Here is a 26,242-nt window from a genome sequence, read left to right on the forward strand (position 1 = left end):
AAAAACAAATCAATATTTTTCTACCCTTCTCAGATCAGTAAAACACTTAAAGCCACTCTCACAGCCCTGCTGGACAGCATGTGTGACAGTGACTTCAACCCCTCCCCTGATGTGCCCAGCAGCCTATCACACGAGCCCCCTGGGGGAACTAGTGCCCCAAAACTTACCCTTGCCAAGCGTCGAGCCAATCAGCAGGAGACAGAGACCTACTATATTACAGTGAGTCAATGTAGAAGGCCGTGTATTTACTGTTTATATATACTGCATATTAAAATAGATGGTTGGCCAATCAGTGCTGTCCATTTCTGAAATGATGTTTTAGTTAATAAAATTAGATCATTTCAGATTTCTTGGTGGTTAATTGTGCTTCATGCTACTTTTTTCTCTAAACTGGCAGAAATTAGACCACAGACCCAGATGTAATAAGATTTGGTCTCACCATTACCCATCTAATTGGATCTTTTCTTTTAGATGTTTTATTATAGAATGTGTTTCTGCTATTGTATTACCTTTGGTTCAAATGATACTAAAAAATAAGTTATACCCCTCTTTGCTGGGGCCCCCAGACCCAGAGCTTCTTCACTCTGTCGATGATTAAATGCTGAATCCAGGTGTTTGTTCTTATCTCAGAAAGTGAAGGAGTTCCTCATCAGCAGTTCTCTGACCTCCAAACTTCAAGCCAAACATGACCTTCTACAAGATGCCATACAGAAAGGTACAGTAATATACTACAGTACATTGTTCGATGACTGGTAGGGTTTACGCTTGAATCTGTGATACGATGCCTCTGGTAACCCAGAACTCCCAAAAGTTGAAATAGCACAGTTGAAACAGGGTTGTTGTCTTCTTTTTTTTTTTTTTATACTTCCTCTCCTTGTCAAATCTGCCTCAGCCCGGCTTCAAGCCACTAACCTCAAGCAGTGGAGACTAGAAGTGGGCTACAGAGTCACTTGAGGGCATTTATCAAACCTCACACAGCTCTCTCTGGAGTCACAAAGCGCCTTTTGTCACATATGCAGCAATTCGCCTCAAGACCTGTACACACAGCTTGATGTGCAAAAATCCATTCCCCTTTAATACTGCGGCACATTCTTTGCACCAGGGCCCCTGAAACAAACCTTGTGTACACTCTCACTTGTTTTTTCGGTCTCTTTTTCTTCCAGCTGAGGCCGTCGACAGCGACCCTTCCAGGTAAACAATGTATTTACACAGCCGAGAATTAAGAGAGTGTGACTGAGAGAGGCTCAGAGACATGGAGAGAGCAGAGAGGACAAGCGGAAAGAGACTCGACCGACCAAACCTAAGCCACAAAATGTTGATTATTTTTGGAGGGTGGCAATACTTGAAGTGTAAACTGATCATAGCAATTAGATCTTGAGTATTAATACACACATGTGAAATGGCATCATGGCATCTTATTTATTATATTTCCCAGAACGCAATGTGCTCGGTCAGTGCGTGTTCGGAAGTCCAGACCTGTTTCCCAATTCTGCCACACACTCTTCACCACAGACATGCTCTCCTACATACAGGTAACACTCACATACACATACACACATATGCAAAATGAACAGACCCTTGTGTTAACCCCCTTTTTGATTTGCTTGCTGCACTGTGCCGCTGTCCAACCCTCCAAAAGGAAATGATTTACAGAATCCCGTCACACTGATGCAGGAGAATAGGAGTAGAGGAGTGTGATGCACACACTAACCTTCCATACTCCCAGTCTACTTACTTACTGCTGCCTTCATGTGTATGGTCATGCTTATAGCTTACTGCTGGCTTTCTCTCCTTTCAGTCCATTCCCTCCTTTTATCTCTCCCTCTCTTGTGAAAGGGATTAAAATGCACTGGCCTCTTTGCTGCCTCCTCTCTCGACTCCTCTATTGAGTGCGTGTGCTTGCGAGTGTGTGTGTGTGTGTATGTGCTTATGTGTGGCCTCTTCCCACTGCTTCTAAATCTTTATTCCCCCCTTAATTCTCACACTCTCCTTTTTTACAATATCTGTTTTTTTTCTCTGTCTTCACTCTGCTGTGCTTGGCTTGGTGCAGAAGAAGAAGGAGAATGTCTCGGACACAGGTACTGGAGCCCAACTGTGACTGCTTACGTACACTGAGCTGGCCGGTGGGCTGTAGGGGGACACTTTTTAAATGGGGACATTGAAAACTTAAGGGAACAGTTCAACATTGTAGATAAATCTAAGCTGTTTAACAGCTGCTGTCTGCGATGCACTCATAATTATGTAACTCTGCACTGCTGAGCTGTCTGAAAGTGGTGAAATGCTATTTTAATCCTGCACGGGCAGTAGGCCCAGCAGTAGTTGACCAATATTTTTAGTCTCCCTCTATTTCACATGTATTCAAACATGTCTTGGACATGCGGGGAAATAGAAAGGTGGAAATACAAACACATTTCTGCTTTAGTTAGTTGCTGTGTTTTAGCTGATGTTGATTTCCAGAATTATATCTATTTAAAAAAAACATCTACTGAGCAGAAATGAGCAACAACCCTGTCAGTTCTGCACAAAATAGATTTGTTTTTATTGAGACAATAGAAAAAAACAAAGTTACAAATGCCAGGTTTATTCCTCCTGTTCTATCATTCCACTTCAACGTGACAATTCCCACTTACATTTTGCAAAAAGATTCCCATTCCCATTCCATTTTCTATTTGCAATTGCAAATCGTGCATCGTGCATTAAGCAGGTTAATGAAAACAAACTCAGTGACAGTAAGCATTAAACCAAAAACATATATTATTTTATTGCTATTGTCACTGGTCTCCCTCTGCTCTGCTAACCTCGTTAATCTCTCTTTGTATTTGTTTGCTGTTTTTTATGTTTTTCTTAACACATTGTTCCTGTTGCTGTAGTGGTGTTTCCTTTCCACATCAACCTCGCCGTCCTTGCCCTTGTGTGCGTCTCGATCACCATCACCACTGTTCCTTCTGTCTCTAACACTCTCTTCTCCCCTCTCCACTAATCGCCTTTCTTCTCCAGAGCTCTGGGCAGCAGATTCCTGTGGTGGTTGAGAGCTGCATCCGTTTCATAAACCTTCACGGTGAGTCACGTTTTATGATGTAGCACTAAGCCATGCTGGGAGAGATTTGGACGCTGTGCATGAGTAGGTGGAGGAACTATGTATGAGGCATCCATGCACATTTAATGTAATGTGTGTGTGTGTGTGTGTGTGTGTGTGTGTGTATGTGTGTGTGTGTGTGTGTGTGTCAGGCCTCCATCATGAGGGAATATTCAGAGTCCCTGGGTCACAGCGGGAGGTTAACCTCATTAGAGATTCATTTGAAAGAGGTAAGTGATGACTTCATCTTATAACAGCGTTCTTTCCTTCAGAATAAAGGTGAAGTAAAGCCACTGAGACTGCAGCACTTTTTTCCTCTAGGAAAATACACATTTCAGCTTTGATACACACTCTAGGACTAGGTCTTTACTTGTTAATGGATTCATGTCAGTCAAAAGAAAAACCTTGACTGCATTTGTATGTTCAAGCACAGAAGAGTGAAAAAAAAACAGTGAAAGGCTTTATCATTGAAAAAACCCTCAAAACTTTAAGGAACCACATGTGGTGCATGTGCAAAACGCTTGCAGTGGTGTTTTCAGCTCGCTCCATTGAACAGGATTGGGAGGTGGGAAGCCAGTGAGGGATTGTGTCTTCACTGCTGCATCACCGCCTCCTTAACTCGTTTTCTGTGATCAAATGTTTTTATTTGAAGAAGAACACAAGTTACAACCAAAAACACGACTCATTAATTGGACAATAGAGACAGTACAAGAATCGACTGTACTGCCTCCTTCAAGGGATAGTTGGCCCATTGCCGTAATCCCTATAGTTTTAGGAGTAGGTTCGTTGCCTTTGATTGTCGGTGCAAGCTATTTTTAGAACAGCGGAGCAGAGCCGTGAGCTGCTCAGAGCTACGCTACGGAGGCTCATGGGACTTCTTGGTTTCCCTCATCAAACTCATCAAATACACAATCCAACAACTCCAAAACGCTCTGGTGGACAAGTTGTGACCTGCACATTCACCACGCTATGGGATAATAACGGAACGTTACGAGACAGAGTTGTTTTCGAGGCAAATGCAGAGACTGCTTGCTGAAAAACCGCCCCCCGACGGGAACGCGCATCAACGGTTTTGCATGAATTTACCTCTAAAACAACTCCACTGATGAGTTTGATGAGGGAAACCAAGAAATTCCATGAGCCTCCGTAGCGTAGCTCTGAGCAGCTCGCAGCTCTGCTCCACCATTCTAAAACTAGCTTGCACCGACACTTAAAGGTAATGAACCTACTGCTATGACTATAGGGATTATGGCAATGGTCCAATTTGCCAAAATGTTGATCTATCCCTTTAACTCTTAATTTAGCAGGTAAAACTAAGATGATCAATCAGTCAACCAATAATTATTTTTCATTTCTTCTTTTATTCATGTGTCCTTGAGGTGCACACTCATGGGTCAGGCCTAAGGAAACCAAAGCTATCATCACAAATAGTGTAACTGATTACTCACCACAGTGAGTAATCCACTCTAAACCTGCAGTCATCAGTTTGCTGCGGCCAAACACAAGGTGGTGGGAGCGGTGAGAGTTGATCAACAGTGATGATGCGGTTTGTAAAAACCAAAACAATGAGTTACAGTAAGAGTTCAGTTGCAATGAGTGGCCAGGTGTTGAATCTGTGGGTTTGTCACTACGAACAAACCCTCTCATGTGCAGGCAGTGGTTTGATCATTGTTGTTACAAAAATATTTATTATAGTAGTCGTAGTATAGTTAGAGAAATATAGAGAAAAGGAAGATGATTACAGCTAAGGTGGTGTAGTAGTGATCTGTTAACTGAACAATAATTTTGTTTTTTATTGACGTCTTATGTGGCATTGCACAGAGTTTTGTTTGAATAAAATCAGATAGTTTTATTACAAATGGATGATGCACAAAGATATAGCTGACGTATGCAACATATAAACTATCTTAGTACCTGGAGAAAGGACAGGTGATGAGAAAACGAGACAACCTGTAGATTTTACAAATCATTTGACAAAATGCTTTCTTTTATAGTTATAGTTATAGTTTATTTCGGGCATGTTAAAAGAAATAAAACATAATACAGTAATGGACAGACTAACAAATAAAAACTTTGCAAAGACAACAGATAAACAAAAATAAGATAATAATTGAAAATAAAGATAATTACATTACCAGCTGGATTTATTATCACATTATCACTAATCTTTATCTCTCTGATATACATATATAGATTTATTCTAACATATTATCACTAACCTGTATCTCTCTAGTCATATACATATAAAGACATATACAAACACATACCCACATATATACATATACAAACACATACATTCATACATACAAAGACAAACTGAAGGTACCACCAACAGAGCAACAAATAAACTAAGTGGGTAAATACCCAAATAAGTAATAATAAGCATTATTATTTCTCATCATTCTTACCAATTTGATATCACAGGAACACATTTCTACACCTTATTTTAGTGTCCTGTGCTTTGTTTGGAAGCTTTATCATTGATACCTCGTGTTTTTGCATGTGAAAGAGAGCACGAGTCAATATCGGTACATGGATACAGTCATCACACATGTCTGTTTTAACTCCCTGTAGGAGAGGATCCTCTGTCAGACAGTGAGTGTGACCTGGACTCTGTGGCCGGCGTGTTGAAGCTTTACTTCAGGGGCCTTGAGCCTCCTCTCTTCCCCTACGACAGCTACTCTCAGCTGCTGGAGTGTGTCCGTAAGAACCCCCCCTTTCCTCTTATGTAGTTTCAGTGTGTGTGTGCATGCTCATTGGTTTCACTTGGGTTTTCATGTCTGCTCTCAGTTACTTTTTTCAGTCTATTTACACGTAATCTGGTTTCCAGGTTTTTACCAAACCTCAGTCTTGCTTGCTGCGGGTAAATTTTTTTGCATATGAATAGATGGGCTAATTGTATAACGTGGCTTTGTGCAGCTATACACTTATTGCACCACTACTTCGCTGATGTTTCACAAATATTGAAGCTTGTTTGTGAAATTGTCTGTAGGCTACATGTACTGTTGATGCAAGGTGATGCAACTAGTCTGGGGCCGTTGACTCGCTGTTTTGGTAAGGAACCAGATCCAGGGCGAGAGAGACAGGCCTTTCCATCAAAATAAAAGCACCAAGCTAATAAAATGCGCTGAAACTCTTTAATTTAAGGAATATAATTTACAAGAAAGTCCCCGAGCCATTAAGTAAACCTTTTGCTTTTATTATATTACAAGTTAATGTCTATTTTATAAGTTTTATGTTGGTGAACACTTTTATTTTGGTGACTTTGGTGATTTCCGTCTCCACTAAAGACGGGAACCAGAATGCAGACAAAATTCGGCTCTTCTCCTCTCTGAAGAGCCTGGTGACGCGAGGCTAGATGCAACTTGTGTGCTGTCTCTCCTTGTGCACCTCACTGTCTAGTTTGCTCCTTGTTGTTATCTCTCTCACTGTCTCCTTTTATCATTACTGTTACTCCTGTGGGAATGCACCCAGATCTGTTAACCAAAAGTTGTGAACTGGCCTGCAAGTTGTTTATTGCCCCGATGATATTTAAATTAACAGTCTGTGGCCTGACAGATCCAACACGCTCTTCAACTCAAAAGTCTTAAGTACTTGTCACAATATTTCTCTAAGTCTTCCTTTTCTCTTTCCTTTCTGTCATGATCAGAAATCGAGGGGGAGACAGAGAAAGCTACCCAGATTAAAGCGATTGTCTCCACCTTCCCACGGCCTCTCCTCATCGTGATGCGTTACCTTTTCGCTTTCCTCAATCAGTAAGCTACAACACAATCCAGCGAGGGGTTTTCTTATTCTTCTATCATCTGCTAAGATCATAAAATTTCACATCCGTGCCAAAACTTACAAGCAAATTGTGTGTGTGTGTTTTCCCAGTGTGTCTCAGTACAGCGATGAGAACATGATGCAGCCCTACAATCTGGCCGTCTGCTTCGGCCCGAGCCTGCTGAGAGGACTGGATTCTGATGACGCTGTTGCTAGGCAGCCACAGGTTAATGACCTCGTCAAAACCATGATCCTCCAACACGACATCATCTACCCTGGCCAATCAGAGCTGCCAGGCCCGGTCTACGAGAAGCACATGACTCTTGAGCAGGAGTACTGGTGAGAGCTGAGTCGTCACTGATATGAATGTTGCATTAGTTGTGACATCAATATGTAAGTGTAGCAAATATGAGTCAGATAACTTTCAGGTAACTTTGAAACTGACAAAATGTAATAAGAAAGTTATGAGGCGAGTCTAAAGTAAGTGACTGACTACATAAAAAAATCATATTGATTGATAAATGATTAAATGGACTATAAAGCGTGTAATTGGAGGTATCAGGAATTTCTGTCACTGATAATTTGTCTACAGGCATATCAACAAACGTCCCTGGCTCTGCATCTGTAATTGAAACATCTAATTTTATTATTATTTCATAGGTTTGTTTGTATATGGTTTTACTTGGTAATGAACCAGCTACAGAACACAACAAAATTGATTACGTCTGTTAATTTAGTGTGAGTCTCAAGTTAGCATCAGAGCTAACCACCTACAAATGTTAGCTAATGCTATTTGGAAACTTTTAATGTCTTTTATCTACTGCTAGTGGCAAGGAATGAAATACGATTTTGCTACATTTTTCATTTTGTGGGCTTGGTATGAAAACATTTCATGCATTTGATCAAATGTGGTTGAATGAAGGGTTTTAGGTGTTTTATCTTAAGTGTTGTTGATACCGGTAATAAGATATTTGGTTTTAACCTCAACAACTTGTCCTCAGAAGAAACATATTATTAAGTTTTCTGGGTGATTGAATGAAAAAATTGCAAATTTCCAGTAAACATACTGAAAAATCCAAGTTTTTAGGAGGGTAAGTGTGGCGAGTGTTTTCTTGTGACATCACAAAGTTACATTAGTCCCAACTGGTTGTTTTAAGGCTCAGTCTCTAAATACAGGCTGTGTGTGTTTCTTTGTGGACTGAGGCTTTGATACTTTAACAAAATCTAGACCTGCTTTCTCATTTTAAAAAAGACATGGAAATCTCACTTAATGCAATATGGAACCTTTAATCTTATACTCTGAAAAACCATGTCGACTTAGTTCTGTCCTCTGACAACTCGTAGTGAATGAATGACTGAGCCAGAGCCTGGCTTACATGTTGGAGTTTAATACTCTGTTGATTCCAAGTATGTAGAGCAGCTTCTCCTCAGCCCGTCTTTTATATGGCTCATCCTCTTGAAACAGAATTTCATGCCACACCAAAGGCATTTCAGTGCAGCTTGCTTTGCTTTGTGTAAAAACTGCTTAATACTATTAAGCTGATTGCTCACTGAAACTGAACACAAGCCTCCAGCCGATCGACAGTGTCCATGGAAACCTCCAACACTCCCGAAATCAGCTCGTAGCGAATTCAATAACATTGTCTGTTTCTCCACAAGAGCATTTATAAAATACATTTTTTTGACATGTGACTGTGTGATGAGCATTACCAGTGATTTGGCCTCTTGTTTTTTTCTCTTAGGGTCATTTTCGAAAATCTCACAGTCAAATTACTCATTACTTACCTAGTGTGAAATTGCATAAATGAAGTGATAAATTGTTCTATACAAAGAAAGAGTGTGTTGTGACAGTTGGTGTGTGTAGGGGGAACTGTGCATGAGCACTGACTTTTGTTTTTCTGCTCGTCTGCAGTGAACCAATCACAGAGGAGGGAGATGGAGAGACTGAGCATCTGCCCAATGAGGATGGTGAGCACTCACACACACATACAGATCACTTCTAGGGATATTACACACATGTATTAATTTCCTTGCGACGTACCCAAACCATTAGCGCTACCTGCCCAAAACCCAATCTTAACCAAACCCCAACCTCACCCACTGACCCAAAATTTGGCTTTTTACCAAACAGGAGCACAACTTTTGTCCCTGACTGGACAAGCTCTCCTCAGTTAACTAGTCTCTAGTCTTCAGCCTGAGTCCAAACATAGCCTACGACGGAAACACACACACAGGATGTTCCTGTGTCCCAATTCAGGCCCCACATCCTTCTTTGACTGCATTTGTAGACAAATTGCATCAGAGCAGTGCATTTTGGTCGTCCCATTTCGAAGGCTCCTTCAAATGCAGCCGACAAGCACAGCCCGCTTTTTCTGCAAAAGTGGCCCAAGATTCAACGAGTGCAGGAAATGATAATAATATGGCAGCACAACACAGACAGAGGTTATACTTTTAACAGCTAATGGCACAACTTTAAAATGACTGACCTTAAAGAGGAACTGTGCAGGATTTGTAGCTCAACTATGCCACATTTTTTCTTTAATTAAACAGCTACGGAGTAACTGTGATGGTTTAATAATGGCTTAACTTGTTACGAGAGACAATGGAGGCTGCATTCCATCTAGCATATCGTTTACTGCATCTCTTGGCTGAAAACCAACTTTGCAGGATTGGGGCCACCGCCCCGATGTCCCAGCTCTCGTCTCTGCGCACTGCGACACAAACGCGCCCCGTAAACCTGTAATCCCGTGTTTATGACAGATTAAACTACACAAATATACACGTCGTACTGTAACATCATATATGATAACGTTATCTACCGCTTTGTTGATTGCTTTCTCATCGGCTTCATTGTAAACAAATGCACATGACCAGAAGGAGACTTAGCAAAACAGCGGAAAAGGGACCGGACTTACATAGTTCCTCTTTTAAACCTCAAGATTTTGTGGGAAAAAAAGTTACATTTTGTCAAGGTTGCTAATTTACAGGATCTCTGATGATGTGGTTGTGAGGGCGTTTACAGCTGGTGACGCAAAGAGAAAATGACAATCCTCTGTGGACCAGATCGGTCAAATCCATTCGGCCTTCACGGTCTGCACCGGCTAAAAAAGGCTTCATTTAAATTCTGAAAAAAACATTTTAAATCACAGTTCATTTGCACATATGAATCATAAGAATCATGAGTATGATTCATTTATAAAAAAAATATACATTTTGATGAGCTGATGATCGGGAGTGTGTGTGTGTGTGTGTGTGCAGAGTGGGAGGCTGTGGCGATGTTCGACTACGTGGCGAGATCTCCGGCAGAACTGTCGTTCAAGCAGGGAGAGCTTCTCATCCTTCACAGCAAGGCCTCCTGTGATTGGTGGAGGGGTGAAATGGGAGGGGTTAAGGGTCTCATCCCACACAAGTACATCAGTGTCCTGGAAGGGTGAGTGACATTTCTACCACTGTACCATTGTCAAGATAGTTGAATATCGAAGCCTCTTCCCTGGTTTGTCAAAGTAAGGTTTGGATTTAAATGCCAGAACTTGATGTTTTTGCTTCCTTACAGTTTTTTTTTTACACATAAATATAACATATTATACTGTAGGAAATACACAGATTAGAGGAAGAAATCGATACCGCTCTCATGTCTGGTTGCGGTTTAATACGACAAATCAGCAAGGAGATGTTTATCTTAATTTAGCATAAACATTGAGACCAAGGGGGGAAACAACTCGCCTGACTTCCAGAAGAATAATCCACCCAGCAGCACCTGTAAAGCTCACTAACTAACACATCCAGAGACTGAGGTGTGGAAATGGCATTTTATGGGTTTACACAGGATTAAGTGCCTGACTTCCTGATGGTGAGGTGACTTTTGGGAGTCACTGTTCCAGGCCAGGAAATACTTTACCACATAACCCCTCATCAAACTACAAACTGTTCTCTTTACGCTTCATTTTGCTGATTAGGTTTTTTTAATGTTAAGTTCTAGAGGATTTTTTTTGCCTTTGGGACGTTTCTTTCCAGACTCTATGTTAAACTACCCTAAACTAATCCTGCTGCTGGCTGTACCTTCATATGTAGCTTACAAGTTTGGGAGTAGAACCAGTCTTCTACATTTTTTTTTTTTTTTACATTTTTTAAATTCCTTCTGCATGTTCAAAATAAGCAATAAATAAATATCCCCAGTTAAACTGTGCAGTTCGGCAGTAGGTAGGATTACTGCCACAGCCGCAACAGGAGCCGGTTTGTGTCCAGGTTTGTGTCAGTTAGAAATAGCAGCTACTGGAACAACGTTTGGAAGAGCAGACGTTACATATCTCAGCTCTCAGAACCAAAGCCAGCCCACAAAACATGTGTGTGTGTGTGTTTGGTGGTCGGCTGCCATGGTTTTAAAAAGTTTTTTTGGAAGCACCGTTTTAGAGAATCAGAGAAAACTATTTGAAGGTTCCTCTTCTGTTTGTCTGTGTAGGTGTTTAAACTGCATATCTAATTCAGAAAGCCTTATACTCTCTTTAAACAGTTTACTCTGCCCGTACTCATTTGTAGAACAGATAAGTATAAAAAGCACATGGAGAAAATAACATACAAAACCTTACAATATTTTGCAAACCAATGCCCTAAAAATGACCATAAATTTTTTTCAACATAAACTCCACAGGCTCAACAGTTTGACATAAGATAATGAGATAGTTGTTAGTTGATAGTTGTCTGTTATATTGTAGAGAGTGTTAATATTTCAAGCACATTTTCTTTACAAAAGATACCATATAAAAAACTCTGGCCCTACTTTTTCTTCTCCTACAATTATTTTGTGACTCAGTCTTTAACACAGATTTATACTTGTACTGGTTGTACTTTCTGTAATGAAATACTATATACTTAATATATCTTCTCTCTCTTCTCCTCCCTCAGGTCAGAGCGAGGGAAAAGAGAGGAAGGAGGAGGAGGAGGAGGAGGAGGAGGCAGCACTGGAAACCTGACAGCAGAAGATCCACAGACGGAGAACACAACTCGGTACACACAAACAAAATCAATTACACACTGCGCTACATGTGTATCAACAGACACAGTACTGTATAGCACTACACACCAAAATACTGCACGTAGACAAACTCACACACATGGACGGACGCACTCACCGCAAACTTACCGAGCGCATGTGTGTGTCTGACAGGATGCGGGTGAACAGTGACAGCGCTTCGTTGCCAGGGAGACAGAGGGGGAGCGAGGGGAGCCCCAGTCGAAAGCCGCCGACCTCCCCCGCCACTCGACACCTGCCAGTGTAAGACTGACACACACCGTGGACACAATGCATATTGCATGCATGTGCTGTAGATAGAACACACGAAAAGACTCCACGCTTGACTCATCGCTCAGACACACGGACGGTCTGCGTCCTCTTGAGACACAGAGATAAATATTATTCACACAGAAACGTACAGCACAAAAGGAAACACGATGAACATACTTCAGACAAAAACAAAACAATGGATAATATGATTGTGGCTCAGCAGCTGTGCTCAGCTTCATGTAGTAATTAGTGTCTTTCAGTTCTTTGTTTTGGTAACTTTACTGTTGTGATTCACATTCACTGCCTTCATCTGTGTTGTTTCATTAAAAAAAGCCACTGTATGTAACTGAACAGGAGACACACACACAGAGGCATGTCACCAGGCTAAGAAACAAATATTTTATTTCATTTTGTGATTTACTTGAAATTAAAGATATTATAGTAATATCTTTATATATATATATATATATATTTCCTCTGGGGAAATTTTGAAAGGGCCACGGGGGCTACTGCCGGAGTGTGTACATTATGATGAGATTCTTCAGAGATTTCAAACAATTAATACTAGTAGCATTATGATATTATAGGCCTATACTATATTGAAATTTCTAGCTGTCCATATACTGTATAGTAGTGTAGTGGCAGCCAAGTCCTCTACTCCATTTACTATTCTCCTACAACATGCATCATGACCACATGCCTAACCCATGGTGTGTTTACTACAATATTATATGTTTTACTTGTGTGTATATAATGTCTTATTTACTTAATATCAAACACTCTGCGGTTCCATAAATGTTTTTCTGGATCACATTTTTTGAACATAATAGACAGAGTTTCAACCTCATCAGGTATTTTCCAGTGAAATAAATGTGGTGGTAAATAACAAGTAGAAGACGATAAGCTCATACTTATCTACACAGTTGAGCCTTAAGTAGCTAAAAAGACAGAAACAATGACCCATTTACAGAGGCTGCATCCTCTGGAGAACACAGTCTATGAAGGTGCAGCAGGTGGAGGAAAGTGAATATTTGCTTATCCAGCAAGTTCACCATACTGTACCATATGACTTTATAAGGTGATGATATGTCAGCGCTGTGTTTACAGCTTGTTTCCACTGCCCCCAGGTGGCCAAAGGTTCTGTCATTGCAAGTTTGAAATTAAAGTCATACATCATGGCTGCATGCCAGAGACTCCAGCTTATGAAAGCTCAGCATCAGTGAGATGAGAGATAGTTGTCTTAGTCAAGTGCTGACTGGGTAGAGAGGGCTCTCTTGTCGTACGTCTGTCTGTGTCTTTCGGTTTGTATCAGCCTGTGTCATCTCACCTCTGCTGCCTCCTAACTGTGCCTCAGGTCTCAGGAGAGAAGACACACTCTGGACACTGTGAGACAGGGGGGCTTCAGGCCCCCAGACAGACCTCCGTTCGTCCAGGTGGAAAGAACACCTGTGGACAAGGTGAGCAGATTATCCTCTCCAACCACTTCACTTGGATCGAATGTTTTCTTCTGCATTAGAAATTAACAGTTGATATCCTGTGAAGTCCAGAGACCCACTGACCTGGATTTTTTTTAGATTTAGTAATATGTCATGGCTGTGCCGTGAAAAGCAGCTTTACATTAGTTTGCATGCAACTTTGCTGAATACAAGTCATTGCATCAGGAAGTGATCTTAAAAAAAAAAAAAAACAGAGACCTTGTTCTCTGTGAAACTTCTTGGAACAGGTCTTTGATATGCTGACTACATGGTATGTAAGCTAACTGTGGTATCTGATAAGCAAGTATTGAAACTCAAGCTCATTTGAACCTTTTTGCTACAGTAAATAGTGTGGTCTGGTTAAAGAGGCTGAAACTGATCTGAAGGTGCTTCCTGTTTCCATCCATCCAGACTTCCACAGAATCTGTAAAACGTCGTGACCAGAAACACAGAGACCTTGTCTCTGTAGAATTTCCTTTCTCCCCCATTTGTGTATATGTTGTTGCACAGGCTGACACTTGCCAAACAATGGAACGAATAAATCAATAACAAATCAGGATCTAACAAACTTTGTAAAAGGCGCCACGGGGGATGCAGGGAGAGTAGGTTGGAGCAATGCCAAGACTTTGAAGCTTCTGGACTAGTGATTGTAGATGACATCAAAAGAATAGGAATATAAGACATCGCATGAAAATATTTTGATAGGTGAAGTCTTAGATAAACTGGGGAACTTCCTTGACTCTACAAAACAAGAGTTAACATGACATTATGTCAGTGCAGCAACTGATTCTCTGAGCTTGGCTTCATGGTAAAGGTTTTTGAACAGCTGGGACACACGAGCACAGGGCTGAAAAAAGATAGTTTTATGATAAGACCTTACCGTCTATGGATAAGACCCAGTTTTAAAAAGAACACACACACAATTCTTTTTCTGCCGGTTCTATTAAAGTTTCACTGAGCCGACACAGCCACAGTTTCATAGTAAGTCACAATGGATGTGGCTCCACGGTTCAGTTCACAAAACTCACTGTGATACAAAACGCTTTATCAACACATACTGAAATCATCTACGCCAGACTCGGCAACATATCATGCAGTGGGTTTATCATAGGGCTGCAGCGCTGCATATGTTTATCACTCCATTTTAGTCAATGCTGCATGTTACAATAAAATGATCCTTATCAAATAATGCTGCCGTTTCCTCAAGATTGTACAAGGAGGAAACGTGCAGTTTAGGCAGAAGTCGGTTCTTTATATGATGCAGAAAAAGAATACGTTTTGAAACCATTCATTCATTCTTCAGTCTGTTCTGCAGTATGAGTTTGTATGTCACACTAAATCCTCCATTCACACAGAGTAAAAGGGAGGTTGTGATTGTATTTCACCGCATTTCCTTCAGTTCTGTATCAACCTTCAACCAAGTTTGAACGACTTTACTAGTTTTATCATCTGAAATACAGTAAAACAGACGGACGGACTGATGAACAGACACTTTATACTTGTACATTGCAGCTTTTTGTATTGCAGACTCGGGTTTACTGCCCTGCAACGCAAGAAGGGGGTAACTCATTTTTTATCAAAAATTAGATTTAGTCATTTTTGGGACATTATGTGGATAAATATCTTGACTCAACGTTATCTTATTTGGGATATACTGTATTTGCGGGTGGTTTTCACAGTAACTCCCAAAAACTGCGGTGAAACAACAAGAGAACACAGTAACATGAGTTACCCCTTTCTTCATGTGTATAGAATGTTCAACACGCCCAACAGGCTACTACCAGTTTAGAACCAATGGGAGTTAGTTTCTCCTTTCTTGCATTGCATGGCCAGCTTATATTTTGCCTCAGTGCACAAACAGACAGAGGTAACTCTGAAATGAGGGTAAAATGTTAAGTTTGAGTTAAATATTTTTACAGAGGATTTGACCAATTTTCAGAATCCTAAGTTGACTGGACAACAAAAATACTTTAATCTCATTCTTCTCAGAACTGCACTCTTAGGAGCTACCCCTTTCTTCTGTTGTAGGGCAGTTTAGATCTGATCATCAAATGTGTTGCAATGATGTTTATCTTGATGGTGGTGTAAAATAAGAGGAAATGCCCACAAACACATTGAAACGCGTTTATTTTAAACAGATGAAAATTTTGATCTGAAGAGTAAATATTCTGAACACTGTAAATGTGTTTTGGACTCTTTACATAAGTTTGCATTTGGTTTTAAATGTAATAATTTTGAAAGTCAGTTTGGCACACCAAAACATTCATATGAATAAATATTGAAACAGTTTAATACCTTTCGCTCAGTGCATTAATTTCAGAGCATGCGTTAACATTAGGCCTGGTTCAATAGGTCAATAGTTATCAGAGTCAGGCTCTTCCATCGTCTTCCCCATGTCTCCTCCTTGATGTTCACTTCTCCTCCTCTTCCCTCTCAGGAAATGATCAGCCGTCAGATGAACTCTGTGTTCAAGGAGCTCCTGTCACGCCAGCCTGCCGTCCAGTCGTCCGCCCTCGCCACCCCTGCCGCCCCTGCTCCCTCTTCCTCCTCTTCCTCTTCCTCTCTTCCTCAAACTGCCCCCGCTGCCAAAAAAGTAGGATTCGGCATCAGAGGACGAGCCCTTTTCAGACCGGTGGACTGAGAGGGAGGGAGGACAGACAGGGTGGTGGAATGGTTGATTTATTGTTTAACAATGATGATGACGGTGATGATTACACTGATGACAATGTTGCATTTGGAGAAGATATTGATTTATTTTTTTCAACACGTGTATAATATTTGCGTCTCTGCCATCTCATAGTGCCACTAGTCTCAGTGCCGTGTTACTGTACGTCCAGTGTGTCTGTTTTCCAGCTGGGTTTTGGTCTCTTTGTGTTCTGGTCTGTTTTTGTTTTTCCAGGCTTTTGCAATTTTTTGGAGAATCAGGGATGTGACATCACCAGTGATTTTACCAGACTGACTTCTAGAAGTGGTTGCCATGATGCTTACATCCAATACAACAAAAAGACTTATGCTGCCCCCTAGCGGCAGGTCTGAGACCAGCTCTCTCTATACCGTTTGCTTTATTTCAAATAACAAAGCTGATCTGGGGCCTGTGTCTAGGAGTGCCTTCACATCTTATTATCTTCTTCTTCTCCACCACCTTTATTTCACTCAAAAAGACCTGATAGGTTGAAACTCTGCATATTATGTTCAAAAAATGTGATCCAGAAAAACATTAATGGAATCCCAGAGTGTTTGATATTAAATAAATAAGACATTATAAAATGTATTATTATATGATTAACCAAAATTTGAGAATAACCGAGGAAATTACACTTTTTTTTACACTTAATTAGACTTTTCATTAATTTAATTTCACGACAATTTTCATAACAATAGCGTTGTCACCACCCTCTAATCTTTAAGCCTATGACATATCTTGCTCCTCAGCTCAACTATTACAACTAAATTTAACAGGTTAGCACTTTAGCTAGAGCTATGATAGCGATGATTGGGCCTGTCCCAATATGCACACTCGATCACACTTACACGCTTGGGCACTTGGCGTGCGCGTTCATGGGCTTAGTGTAAGTGCACAAGTATGTCCCATTTCTCCAACAACCAAAAGTGCAGCGCGCTTGATTTGCACTTTATCAAATATAAATCCCACAATGCACCAGCTGGTGAAGTATGCCGTCACCAGGAGCCGAAAGCCATGTTTGGGAAATGCCATTGAATAAATTTCAATAAAATTTGAATTTAAAATTAGTTTTTTTTATCTTATAATTATGACTTTTTAACCTAATATTCTATGTTCTTTTATCTTATATTTTTCAATTTCAGTTTTGTTGCTTCGTTTACTTTTACAACTGATCGTTTTTGACCCGTTATCACGTAGCCTTATTATGAATTTTCTCTATTGATTATAACTTTTTTTATTACGCTCTGTTTATTCCTGTGTTTTTTTTCCTTTCTTTTTCTTTTTTCTTACGGAGTTTACACATTTATGATTTGAATCCTGCGCATTGAGACACTTTTGGGGTAGATAAGACTGTGATCCAGCAGCACTGTTTATTAAAACTGTTGCTGTGCTGTGTCTGTGTCAGAGTTGTGCTAGTGTGCACAAAGGCACTCAGATGACAGGCTTCACTTGTCAAGTATGTCCCGATTGCTTTTAAATATCCCCGCGCGCTTGACCACTTAAAACATGCTTGCACACCATATGTAAATGTACATTCCACCAACAAAATGTCACCAAAGTGTGTGCGCAACCAAGTGTGGAGAAATGGGAAAGGCCTTTACTCTTAGCTTAACAAGGCTGCTCACGTTACATAGCTGGCTAACTAGCTTGGTAGCTGTTTTTTTTTTTTTAACCCATCTTGCCTCTGTTAGGCTAGATCAGTTGCCACGTTTAGATTGAGACAGAAAAAAAACTGTCTCTATCAAAATCTGATGTAACATGAAGTAATTCTGAATTCATGTGCTGATCATGTTGGCCGCTCGTGTTAAGTCCCGCCATTCACTTTGATGGTGACGATTCAGCCAACTTAACCTGGCAGCTAGTGAGGCCTTGTTAGGATAAGGCTTAAAAGCTGAGAAGGTTTAGCGTTTGTGTTAGAAAAAGAAATGGAAGATGTTTGTTTCTATCTATGCACTGTTTTTATTTACTGCGGTGGATAGTTTGAGTTTGAATTATCACTTGTTGTTGCTCAAACTAACACGAGCTAACTGGTTAAAACTTGAGCTTGCCAGCCAGTAGCTGCATGATTGGCTGAAAGGTGTTACAATTGATAAAATTAAAATCAAAACTAATATTATCAGACATTTCAGAATGAGCTGAGTTTTAATAATTCCATACATTAATACGTTATTGGTCCATATACATACAGTATATTACACAATATAAAAAGGTGTTTTTTTATTATTATTTAGTATGTTAAAGTATTATATTATAAGTATTTTATATTATGAATTTAATATTGAACTCTGTGAGGCTCCATCGATGTTTACTGGGAAAACTATAAGCAGTGAGGTCAGTATTAAATAGCAGCATGCAGTGTTAGCACACATAGACACAGACGAAACACACATTCCCCTTCATATGTGACACGGCCTGATGTGCAGGTCAAATCTCAGGGCTTTTGCAGAGTTAGAGACAGGCTAACTCAGGTCTGGCTTTGAAGGAATAAGTAAGTTTCCTTTTTTTTCTTTTCTTCTCTTTTTTTTCCACTCAGGGCTTCGGTTGACCTAGTCCTCAACTGGAAACTGTGCCCTCGCCTCAAGAGCCAAAATGGCCCCCGTGTCAGAGAGGATTAGGTGACTTCCTCTGGTTTAAACTGTGAATGCAACGGCGACATTTTGGAGCCAAAATCGAAAAACTATTGTCTCATTCATCCACACGTTTTGCCTGCCCCTCGATTACCTATAGCACCATCCACAGGTCCCATTCAAAGCGTATGTTTCAGGATTTTTGCAGTGAGGTGTACAATTCCTTTGACTCCAAAAGCATTGGAAATGTTTTTACGTACGACATCTCCCCTCTGTTGTGTTTTAGTATCAGAAACATAGAAGCAGAATCATTTTTTTTAATTCTGATAAAGAATTCTTGATTCTGTTTCTATGATTAAAAATACCCTGTTATTCTGGAACACTGTTTGATGATGTCACTAAATTTACTGTGTCCAATTGTATATGTGATTGAAAAAAAAAAAGAATACAATAAAGACGATAAAGTGATGAATGGTTAAGAGGTTGTCGGTGGCTCTGTTTCAGGGGGTGGATCTCTAGTTATACGTTGCATGCTTTCAAAGCTTTCCAGCTCCTAAAATGAATTGTAAAACAATGCAATACCCAGTCATCAGACTGGCTTTCTGCACTGAAATACATTTAGAAACAGAAAGAGAACTGACTCCTGATAATAACTGATATCAACAAGCCCCAAGTGTGTAATAGCAATGTCAAACCAAAGTCAGGTTTTTTGGAATTGGGACCAGCTATAAGAGTAAATCTGAGGTCTTTTCTCTAATCCTTGCATCTTTATTACAACATTATGGAATATTTTCTTTCTCCATGTTTCTAAAAACTCATCACATGAAAGAAGTAGGCCCTTCTAATTGAAATATTCCCTGCTTTAGAAAATTATGTAAAAAATAAGTAAATTTTAATTGTAGTTTAATTATATTGATTATTATGCTGAAGGTCTGCATTGTACTGCAGCAGGAAAGACCTGAACCGATCAGAGGAGGAAGATGAGGTCAAAGTTAGGGATGAAGAGATGAGTGAGGGGGAGATGAGACACAACCAGACAGACACAGAATTTGAGAATACAGATGGACACAGAGAGGCAAGATGGCCGCCCACCACCCTCCCAGTCCCAGGCTGCTGTGCAATAACCTGTTGCCAACCCATTGGACGACCATCTAGATTTGCCGCTGCTGTTTGCTGACTCATTACAATGTCAAATCATCAGTTTAGACTTGACTTCACTGACCCACTACCATGTGTGTGTGTCAGTGAGTGTGTGTTTCATTGTCTCAGTTTCTGTTTTAAGACAGGACCCCAGTGCTGTAACAAGATCTTTTAGACCCATCCACTCCTCCTCCGAAAATAACCCCACACAACGAGTAAGAGGCTCACATTAGCGCTTCTGCCTCCGTGTGAATTCTTCTGAGCCAGATCAGCTCTGAGGGACATTGTGATTAAGCGGCTGAACTGATCTCATTGACAGTTCAGATTAGCACTCTATCTTGCGGGGCTCCCCTGCACACCTCTCTGCCAGCGTCTCTGTCACTGATACAGGATTAAGAAAACTCTTTAAAGTGGGGTAAGTCAGACATGATTCATCGTTTCTAACTGCTCCTGTCCCAGCCTTGGATCTATTCTGCACAGTGGTTTCTTAACTGCATTTCAACTACATTTTGTCACCTTGCAGCACCTGTTTCACAGATCTGATACTTGTAAGTTAATTGAAAGGCTTTTCAACAACTGTTGAGACTTTTAATTGCCTGTTATTTAATATTTAATGCTCATAAACATAATTGCATCCGGCAATTCACAGATTTGGTAAAAGCAAAACTAACATTTTGTAAAATTCCATGTGAACAAACAAGAAGAAAAATATAATAAACTAACACAGACCGGCTACATGACTTGTGTTTGTTTCATTTTTGACATGTAACTTTAAAATTACCAGCTTCTATTTACAGATTTTGGTATGGCTTCTTTTTTGGGGGGCTAAAGAACAGGTGGTGGAGCCAGTGCTCAGTTTGCTCTTACACTCTGCAGGCCTGCAATCTGCTGCAGGGGGTGTGTGTGTTATGTGTGTGTGTGAGTGTGCACTGGTTTTGCAGTGTAAAAGAGTGCAGTGATCCCAGTTCATTTTACCGTCTATGCTCATCTGTCTCTGTGCATGTGAAGACAAGCGTGTGCTTCCCTTCCCCTCCCTGCAGTGAGGATGATGATGGTGAGCGACGACTGTCTGGTGGAGTGTAAGATTGATGATGACAGCGAGGAAGATGACGGAGGAGGAGTGCAGATGAACACTCCTCCTCCTCCTCCAGAGTTTGCATCCAAGGCCCCGACTCCAGCGCCCAAACCTCCAACCCCTCCCACAGAGCCTGCTACGCCCACGCCCACGCCCACGTCCACACCCACACCCACCCATCCTGTCAACAGGGACCCGTACGGCATCAACAAGCACCTACAGGTTTATATTGTCTGTCTGTCAGGGTGGTGACACTCCGAATTTGTCACCGAAAAGATCTTAGAGACTGAATAGTTTGTTGTTTGTTGTTAAAAGCTTAATTGCACCTGCAAGGTTTGACTTTTAAATCCTATTAAAGGTCATATTAGGTGAAAAATATGTTGCCTCAAACTAGTTTAAGTAAAATTCAAACTTCTCTTTAAACTATTTAGCTTAAGCTTAGTTGTTCCAAGATTAAAATTAGTTTGGTTGTGCCAACACTCGAAACTCCACTTTAACCCTTTACCGGGCAAGTGACTGTTTTTGGACACTTCCGCACATGTTATATTTCCGCCCCGTGCTCCCCGTCAGTAAGAGCAAGAAACATGTGGTCTTCACCAAGCCAATCAGCAAAGACCAGGCTACATTACGGTATACGTCATCATAGCCTTTGACCAATCAGCAGAGACCAGGAATGCCGCTAACTTTCTCTTTTTTTCGACCGCGGAAAAAGACGCTCAGTCGGCTCGGCTCGTGGTAGTAATTAGATCGATACATCACAACTAATCAAGCTAAGTTGATGACACTCACACATTTTACAGTTGATTAGTTGTGCTAAGTCATGACATAAGTATTGTTTGTGGAGATCTTGGTGAAATGAGTGAAAATACACCATGAAAAATGCAGTGACCATATTTGATCATACGCCCGTTTATGGTAAACACTGAAGTGTCCGTTTTTGGACATTATGCCCTATTCAGGTAACAAACCATATAAGTGCATTTCCCTCACAAATAAGGCAATAAAACTTAGGAAATTGTGTTTTAATGTTGCCTAATGTTTTTATATAACTTAACAGTGATTTAGAGAGAATTTTAGACATTTGAAGCTATAAATAGTGAATATGAGTGATTTTTCTCAGTTTATGACTTATAAACAGTTGTGTAAAATTCTTTAGATTAATTAATGTTGTCTAAGGTTTTTATATAACCATTCAGTAATTCAGAGAGAATTTTAACTAATTTCAAGACATTTTGAAGCTATAAATAGTGAATATGAGTGACTTTATAATCGTATAAAATACGATATACATATTATTTATACAAATGCTTATATACATATATATTATTATTATTACAATAATATTATAATAATTCCAATTTAAAAGCCATACATGTTCTAAAACTTAATAATTTTTGCACTTTATGTGTTTTTCTTATATTTTCTATACATACACTTCTTGGAATTTTTCTTTACCACAAACGGGCAAGGAACCAAAAATGGTCACTTCGTTGACCTTCAATTTCTACATGAAAATGAAAAATTTTGAAAAATGTCAAAATTGTAATTAAGTCTTGTTATATCCTAGAATAACAATCTAAGGTTGGAATTTTGAATTTCAAAGTATTTCAATGAGTGCCCTATAAAGGGTTAAACTTGTTGGTTAACTTTGAACCACCAGTTGACGTGCCAGGCGTAACTTTTGAAATGGCTGTGTGAACAAAATCTAATTTGAGTGAGAGACAGGACTTTTTGCACTGAAATTATTCAAAATACAGGTTATCAAAGTAAATCTGATAATCACCATATTTATTTATTTAATTGTAATCTTGATATTTGACATTTGTTCTATTGATTAAATACAAATTAAACAGGATTTAATAAAGAAAGTTTAATTTGAAATGGTGCCACAGAGATCGTCTTAATTTTAAACCTGAATTAGCAGTTTAACAAAACTCTTAGGGCTAATGTTAGATTAAATGAAACCTCGTTAGTTTAATCCATCCTAATGTTTTACTTATTTAGGAAGGGGAAGGGAGGGAGAATAGGGAGAAAAAGTTTGCTTCTTGCTTGTAAGAATGTCTTGTTTGATTTGCTGTAAATTGCAAACAAAAACTAAAAAGAAATGTGATAAATATGACGATCTAAAATTCCTATTAACTTTTCACCCATCCATCTTAGAAGCTACAAAGCCAACACAGGATAAACAACCAATCAACACAGGTCATGATTTGTTGATTAAATCTTATTGAGCAATTTTAATTATAGTCTGATGACTACAGGGTGGCGGAGTGGTCTGTGTTTTAATTCCAGCTCTCTCCTAATTCTAGCTGTGGTTCCTTTTTATAGTAAGAATTTACATTAAAAACATGTGTACGTATTGAAAATATGATACAAAAAAACACAGAGAAGCAGTTTTCTTGTTTTCTTTGGCCGTGTAGATGTCCACCAGAGGGCGGTATCACCTCTAAACCTGCTTAACTGTCTGAGCAGAGATTTTTAAGAAAACTAACCAGAAACAGTAGAACTTTTCCCCCTCTCTTTATCTTGTCTCTATCTTCATCTCTTTTTCTTTTTCTTTTCCATTATTAAAGGCATTATAAACTAGCTCTACCTTGGAGCTCCAACAGCAAACCACTGCAAATTCTTTTACTCTTGACAGTTTACCGAATCTTTGTTAACAGGCAGTTTAACAGGTGAAGTACATGTACAGACAGCGAGCAGGAGACTGGGGCAAAATTAAAGATATTTACTACAACTGTTCAGGTATTCCGGGAGAAGATTGTAAGAGCACGCCGGGGGCCAGGGTGTGAATCTGGGCAGATGGGGAGGGAGGAGAGCTAATCCAGACACAAACATCCAGGTGGAGGTGTGGTCACATGAGGTGGTGGAGCAGGATAAGTTCAGGGGACAACAAGAAGATGATCAGGCTCAGGAACTAGAACTGGGACAGGGTGTAGAAGCACTGGATGCCTCTGGGCCCTATAGTTTTCCTCCAGCGCATTTTTAAATGCCAAATTTTTAGTTAATGATGTTTTTCATTTTGATTGACTGCAGTTTACAGTAAGAAACATTTTTCATCATTTCGTCAACACATGTGCTGAGAAAAACATCACAACACATAAAATCGTCCCTGTGGGGTAAGGAGAAAATCTTAGCTCTGGTGGTCCTGGTTCGAGTCCAACCACTGGCCCTTTGTACACCAAATCACTCCCTATCTCTATCTCTATATCTGAATTTCATGTCTCTCTCTCACGCTCTTGCATAACAACTTGTTATTAAACAATTTTAACTTCAAAAGTCACAATTGGGCTCAACTGTGGGTTCATAACTTTTAAAGTCCCTTGGAAACACTTCTGCTCACTGTGAGAATAAATTTGGAGCCCATTTGTTTCTTTGCTTGTGTTTTCTTCTTTGTTCTTGTCTACAACAAACATCATTTTCTGTTAAGATTTAATGTATAATAAAAATAAAATATCTCTCTCTCCCTATTTTTGCAATGCTGATGACATACAGCTGAATTTCGCCTTAAAAAAATCAAACTGTGCTCCGGCTAAATTGTAGTGCGGCAGAGCTCATCACCATCAGTCCTGCCATCTTCACCAGTGGTGGTGGATTTTATCATGCCCTGATCTGAGGACAGCCAGCCTGATTGTAATTCTCTCACTGTGAGTCAGTGGCTGACCTCAGACCCCCCACCTGAATCTGTAAACACCTCAGTCAGCACGTGGCCTCAGATGAACTAATCTGACTTGACTGGTACCACACTGTGTCCTTGTTTCCCGTCTGTAGGTGGAGGTGAGTGACGTGCTGGCAGAACCTGCTACACCTCACAGCATAGACCGAGTGTGGCTGTACAGTGTCACTGGCTTTGAGAGGGCTCGAGTGTGCACGTACCAATGCCTCACCCTGCTGTTCGCCGTGCCCTTCGCTCTCCTCTGTGGTATCTTCCTGGCTGTTCTCGCCTGTCTACATGTCTGGTAAGGAAGGGATTTTTTTTTTTCCATTATCATTTTAAAGCAGGTCTAGCACTGTATCAAAAAGTGCCCTCCACAAAGATATACTATAAAACTGAGCAATTGGTACTTAGGGAGGATCAGAGCCTCCTCTCTTCTGATTGGTTCACCGACCTGTTCCAGCTCCAGAGAAAGAGCCTGAGAGAGGAGATGTGAAACTACACTGAGATGGTTTTTGGTTCTTAAAAACCACAAATATGTCATCTTATCGACCAACTCTTTCATTCCTCATTAATAACTTAGTACAGGAGACAAGATGTCATTCTGATTGTGGTTTGTGCAATATGACTCTGTAATTGAACTTAGCAGAAAGACTGGAAACTAACCTGTTCAAAGGTAACACAATATCCCCACCACATCAAACTATTCAAAGTATTCCCTCAACTTATGATTTTTTATTTCTCAAACACTGAACAGCGCTGTTCCAAGTTCCTGTCAAATTTCATGATTAAGTCCTGGATGATCAGGGAAACCAAACTGGTTTCTACTCCACTGATGAAACCAGACAAGAGCCAAGACAAAGCATTAATGCCAACTTTTCTTTTCTTCAATGAATCTCTCTCTCTCCTTATAGGTTTGTGGTACCATGCATACAGTTGAGCAACACCTTCCTCCCATGCCTGCGGTCCCTGTGTATGTGCGCTGTGAACGTGGTCATCTCCCCCTTCTGTATGTCTCTCGCTCTCTGCTGCAGCCAAATTGCTGTTTCGCTGTCAAAAAAGGACTGGCATCAGATGAAGGACAAAGAGCCTGTTGGAGTGTGAAACACAGTGATACTGAATGAGTGAGTGAGTGAGTGAGTGAGTGAGTGAGTGAGTGAGTGAGTGAGTGAGTGAGTGAGTGAGTGAGAGAGTGAGTGAGAGAGTGTGAGAGTGAGACAATTTTGTTTTGTTTTTTTATCTTTGTTTTTACCTTCTTTTTTTTTTTAATTAGCACAATCCTGCAACCTGGTCAGGTTTCTGCTATGTCATATGTTTTGTATCTGTAAAGCCAATTCATAAAAATATAATTACTTAATTATCATTATTGCCTTACATTATACACAATGTAGTTCTGATTATAGTTGCATCATTTGTATTAATAAAGTACTATGTCAAACAATTTGTTCAGCATGTGTGTATTTTGCCACCAAACAAACTGGCCTACATTAACAGAATCTAGAGCCCATCAGCACAATAGAAAACGAAC

General features: G+C 40.1%; 2 protein-coding genes across 4 annotated transcripts in view; both read left to right on the forward strand.

The window, feature by feature from the left end:
* arhgap4b (Rho GTPase activating protein 4b) overlaps positions 1-19,157 on the forward strand; it is a 38,451-nt gene extending 19,294 nt beyond the window's left edge. Inside the window, exons 10-24 of one of the 2 annotated variants that reach the window (XM_085781122.1) lie at positions 34-219; positions 631-715; positions 1,164-1,191; positions 1,436-1,532; positions 2,998-3,058; positions 3,229-3,306; positions 5,651-5,779; positions 6,726-6,831; positions 6,950-7,177; positions 8,751-8,806; positions 10,097-10,268; positions 11,741-11,842; positions 12,003-12,110; positions 13,474-13,576; positions 16,032-19,157. In XM_085781122.1, the coding sequence (XP_085637248.1) occupies positions 34-219; positions 631-715; positions 1,164-1,191; positions 1,436-1,532; positions 2,998-3,058; positions 3,229-3,306; positions 5,651-5,779; positions 6,726-6,831; positions 6,950-7,177; positions 8,751-8,806; positions 10,097-10,268; positions 11,741-11,842; positions 12,003-12,110; positions 13,474-13,576; positions 16,032-16,235 (1,743 nt within the window). In that variant the 3' untranslated portion in view covers positions 16,236-19,157. Of the gene's footprint in view, positions 1-33; positions 220-630; positions 716-1,163; positions 1,192-1,435; positions 1,533-2,050; positions 2,079-2,997; positions 3,059-3,228; positions 3,307-5,650; positions 5,780-6,725; positions 6,832-6,949; positions 7,178-8,750; positions 8,807-10,096; positions 10,269-11,740; positions 11,843-12,002; positions 12,111-13,473; positions 13,577-16,031 lie in introns of both variants that reach the window. The other variant, XM_085781123.1, reaches the window with a different exon arrangement.
* A 917-nt stretch (positions 19,158-20,074) lies between these two features.
* On the forward strand, positions 20,075-26,121 carry cav4b (caveolin 4b). 2 transcript variants are annotated; one of them, XM_085783085.1, is made up of 5 exons: positions 20,075-20,399; positions 20,508-20,532; positions 21,025-21,281; positions 24,831-25,018; positions 25,629-26,121. In XM_085783085.1, the coding sequence occupies exons 3-5, from the start codon at positions 21,030-21,032 to the stop codon at positions 25,816-25,818; spliced, it is 630 nt and encodes a 209-aa protein (XP_085639211.1). In that variant the 5' UTR covers positions 20,075-20,399; positions 20,508-20,532; positions 21,025-21,029; the 3' UTR covers positions 25,819-26,121. The 2 variants fall into 2 exon arrangements, with proteins under 2 accessions (XP_085639211.1, XP_085639210.1); XM_085783084.1 differs by lacking the exon at positions 20,508-20,532 and having other exon boundaries at positions 20,081-20,399.
* Positions 26,122-26,242: the final 121 nt, after the last annotated feature.

Source organism: Trachurus japonicus, chromosome 7 (genome assembly GCF_045865225.1).
Source record: "Trachurus japonicus isolate A0001 chromosome 7, Traja_1.0".
Lineage (NCBI taxonomy): Eukaryota > Metazoa > Chordata > Actinopteri > Carangiformes > Carangidae > Trachurus > Trachurus japonicus.